This window comes from Austrofundulus limnaeus, unplaced genomic scaffold (assembly GCF_001266775.1).
Source record: "Austrofundulus limnaeus strain Quisiro unplaced genomic scaffold, Austrofundulus_limnaeus-1.0 Scaffold0, whole genome shotgun sequence".
Taxonomy (NCBI): domain Eukaryota; kingdom Metazoa; phylum Chordata; class Actinopteri; order Cyprinodontiformes; family Rivulidae; genus Austrofundulus; species Austrofundulus limnaeus.
In genome coordinates this window covers 7,953,528-7,956,570 of record NW_013952402.1, presented here as the reverse complement: position 1 = coordinate 7,956,570, position 3,043 = coordinate 7,953,528, and the positions used below count along the sequence as shown (strand labels likewise).

At 43.9% G+C, this 3,043-nt stretch overlaps 1 protein-coding gene across 1 annotated transcript; it reads right to left on the bottom strand.

Annotated features, from left to right (window-relative positions):
* Positions 1-1,687: 1,687 nt before the first annotated feature.
* hmx2 (H6 family homeobox 2) lies at positions 1,688-2,822 on the bottom strand (the record flags this gene model as incomplete). The annotated part of the gene is given in 1 exon segment (XM_014001746.1): positions 1,688-2,822. A coding segment is annotated over 1 exon segment (551 nt), but the record flags the coding sequence as incomplete, so codon positions are not given.
* Between the last annotated feature and the right edge of the window lie 221 nt (positions 2,823-3,043).

Below are 3,043 nucleotides of genomic sequence, written 5' to 3'. Positions count from 1 at the left end.
TCTATCCTCGCCTTTCCCTCTTTTGCTCCTTGCAGCATCTGTGCACACTCCTCGCGCTCCCTGGCTTCTAAATCAAGCGTCTGAAGGGTGACAGGTCATGCAGATTCCCCACAAGTCAGCGGGGTGCAAGCATCCATCCAAAAGAGAGGCGCAATGTCGTCTCACGCGATGACATAATGACCACTTGGAAACTAATAAACAGCTTCATTCAAGCAAAGCTATTGCTCCTTTTTTTGTAAGCATTACTGCCCCCCGCACCTCCATCCTCCTCTCTGTCTTCAATCCTCCATCCTCATCCCTCCTCTTCCCTCCTCTTCAACCCTCCATCCTCCTCTCTGTCTTCAATCCTCCATCCTCATCCCTCCTCTTCCCTCCTCTTCAACCCTCCATCCTCCTCTCTGTCTCTCTTTCCTCTTTCTCTCTTATCTGTCACAAATTCATCCTCCTGCACCTCACCTCTTTGCTGCAGCTGGAGTTACCCATAAATCACATCTGTTGTCTAACGCTATCCATTTTCCCAGAAACACCGGGGCGACTGTTGCAGAAATTGGGTCAGGCATAATCTGTGAGGCAGCAGAGCCTGGCTAGTCATGATTCTGCCAGGTRATGTAGCCATTAGCACACRGAGACAGGGGGAGGTGGGGGGGTGRCTCGGTGGGATGGATAGAGAGGGTCGCATGGGTGGAAGGGGCTCTTCCTTGTACATGATGTGACACCCAGGAACACCTGGCAAATGACATAATTTTATTGCTTCCCATCAACCATAGACATCTGAGAGCCTGCCCTGTAGGCTTTAGATTCATGTGTGATTATGTCCAGGTTACAGATTTCCATCAATTACATTGTTAGAAAGTTTAAGATTTGTTTTGTTCTTTTGATGGTGAGTTAAGGTCTTGAAAATCAAATAAAAATAAAAGTTAGTCCACATTTTGACTTTTAGACTGTGTGTACCATCCGTTACTCAAGAGAGGAATAGTGCAGCTCAATGACAGCCAGAGTCTTGAACTTTTACAATATTCTTTAGTCTCAGGTCTCCCCTTACAAGGCCTGATGCTCAGTAGGCAGACTTCAAATGAGAGAAGATCAGAGGAATGATTGGTTAATTATAGAGCGTGTCTCCTTTCTAGCTAGGCTTTATCTACTCCATCTAAAGCAACATTCACTTCTTTATTTACTGGACATGGGAAGGTTACTGTTTTATTTGTTTTGTACTTTTGGAAAGGAAGCGAACTTTGAACTAGATGCCTGGCAGGTGAATAACTTTTCACGATTTTTTTTTCTTCAACACAAACTGAAATCCACCTGTCCAGAATGTTTGCCAGAAACTGTCCTTCAATGTTAATTTACCTTTTGGAGTTCAGGTTTTTCCCGTAAATGGTAAAATGAGGGGGAATAAATGCRGAACAATATTTCAGCAAGGAATTAGTGCTGTCCTAAGAAGAAAATTATAAACCCTTATGAACATTTTCACACACTGGATAACATATTTACTATTTTTTATGTTTGAAAAATCATCTCTAATGCAACAAAATAATGTAACCAAACAAATGTAATTTTCACTGAAATAGAAAAATTTATTGAATATATTTATAATTGAGGGGCTAAATTACAAAAGAAACAATGATTTTTTTTTCTATGTGGAAATTTGTTGTTGTTTTTCTTATCCTTTATTAAAATAAAAAAGCCTGATTTATGACTTCATGTTTTTTTATGTTTTTCAAACCAATTTTACATAAAAGCTTTGAAAGCAGCTCATTTTAAATCCAGTTTTCTCAGTTGTAGCTTAGAGCTTTGAATTCAGTCCAAAACTAAACAGGAAACAAAAAATATAAAAGGTACAAATATGGTTAGAATAATTATACACATGGTGTATTTTATACATATAGGGAAGCTTGGTTGCTTTCTCTTGAGTCTTACAGATGCTGCATAAAGTTTTTTTTTTCTCTTCAAGAAAAAAAAATACAATTATACAAGAGACTGGTTTCCTCCCATAAACCAAAACAATCATGCGTGTCAGATTTAACTGGTGACTCTAAATAGGTGTGGGTGGGAATGTGAGTGGTTCGTTTGTCTCTATGTGTCCCTGTGATGGACTGGAAACATGGCCAGGGTGGACCCCACTTCTTTCACAGTGACTGCAGGAGACAGACACCAGCTTCCCCGCGAGTCGCCAAAAAGAAAAGCCGGTAAAGAAAATCATGGATAATATACAAGTTATGACATTGTTTTATAATGCGAACTGCAGGTGGAGAACACGCACAGTCAAGTCAGTCAGTACTCGATTTTGTTGTACAGGTTGTATAAAGGTAACGCTGGCAGGTTGCTGCTCCCCGGGTAATAAAGAGGCGTCGGGAAGGCGATGGAGCGGGGAACTGGCACGCGCAGTAAGTTGTTATCTCTGAAAACCAGCGGCATCCCCACCAGCGTCTGTGCGGAGGCGTGAGCCATGTTGGCCGCCTCCAGTTCGGCAGAGAGCTGCCGCTTCCACTTGTTCCTCCGGTTCTGAAACCACGTCTTGACCTGAGTCTCCGTCAGCTGCAGGCTGGACGCCAAGCAGGCCCGCTCCGAGCTGCTCAGGTAGCGCTTCATGTCGAAGGTGGACTCCAGCTGGTACACCTGGCTCCGGGAGAACACCGTGCGCGTCTTCTTCTTGGCCGAGTTGCCCTGCTTGTCCGCGCCGTCCGCGTGCCTGTCCTCCGACAGCGGGGACATTTGGTGGCACGGTCTGTCCTGCTCCTTCTTATAATCCTGCAGCAGAGGCTGGGGCAGGTGCGGCCGCCGCGCGAGCCCCTCACTCGCAGACAGAAGACTTTTGGCGGAACCTGAACGCACCAGGAGAAATACATTACAATAATACATTTTTTTTAAATAACTGCTGTTTGAATAAGAAAACATATTTTGCATTTTAAGCTCAGCACGTGTCGACAGTTGAACGACACCTGTGACATAMATAAACAACTGGTGTGGTTACAGTGGGCTATTAATTTAATTCAGCTCTATTTGCCGCTCAATTGGCGACGGGTGGGGCCCAGTGCAGCCATTT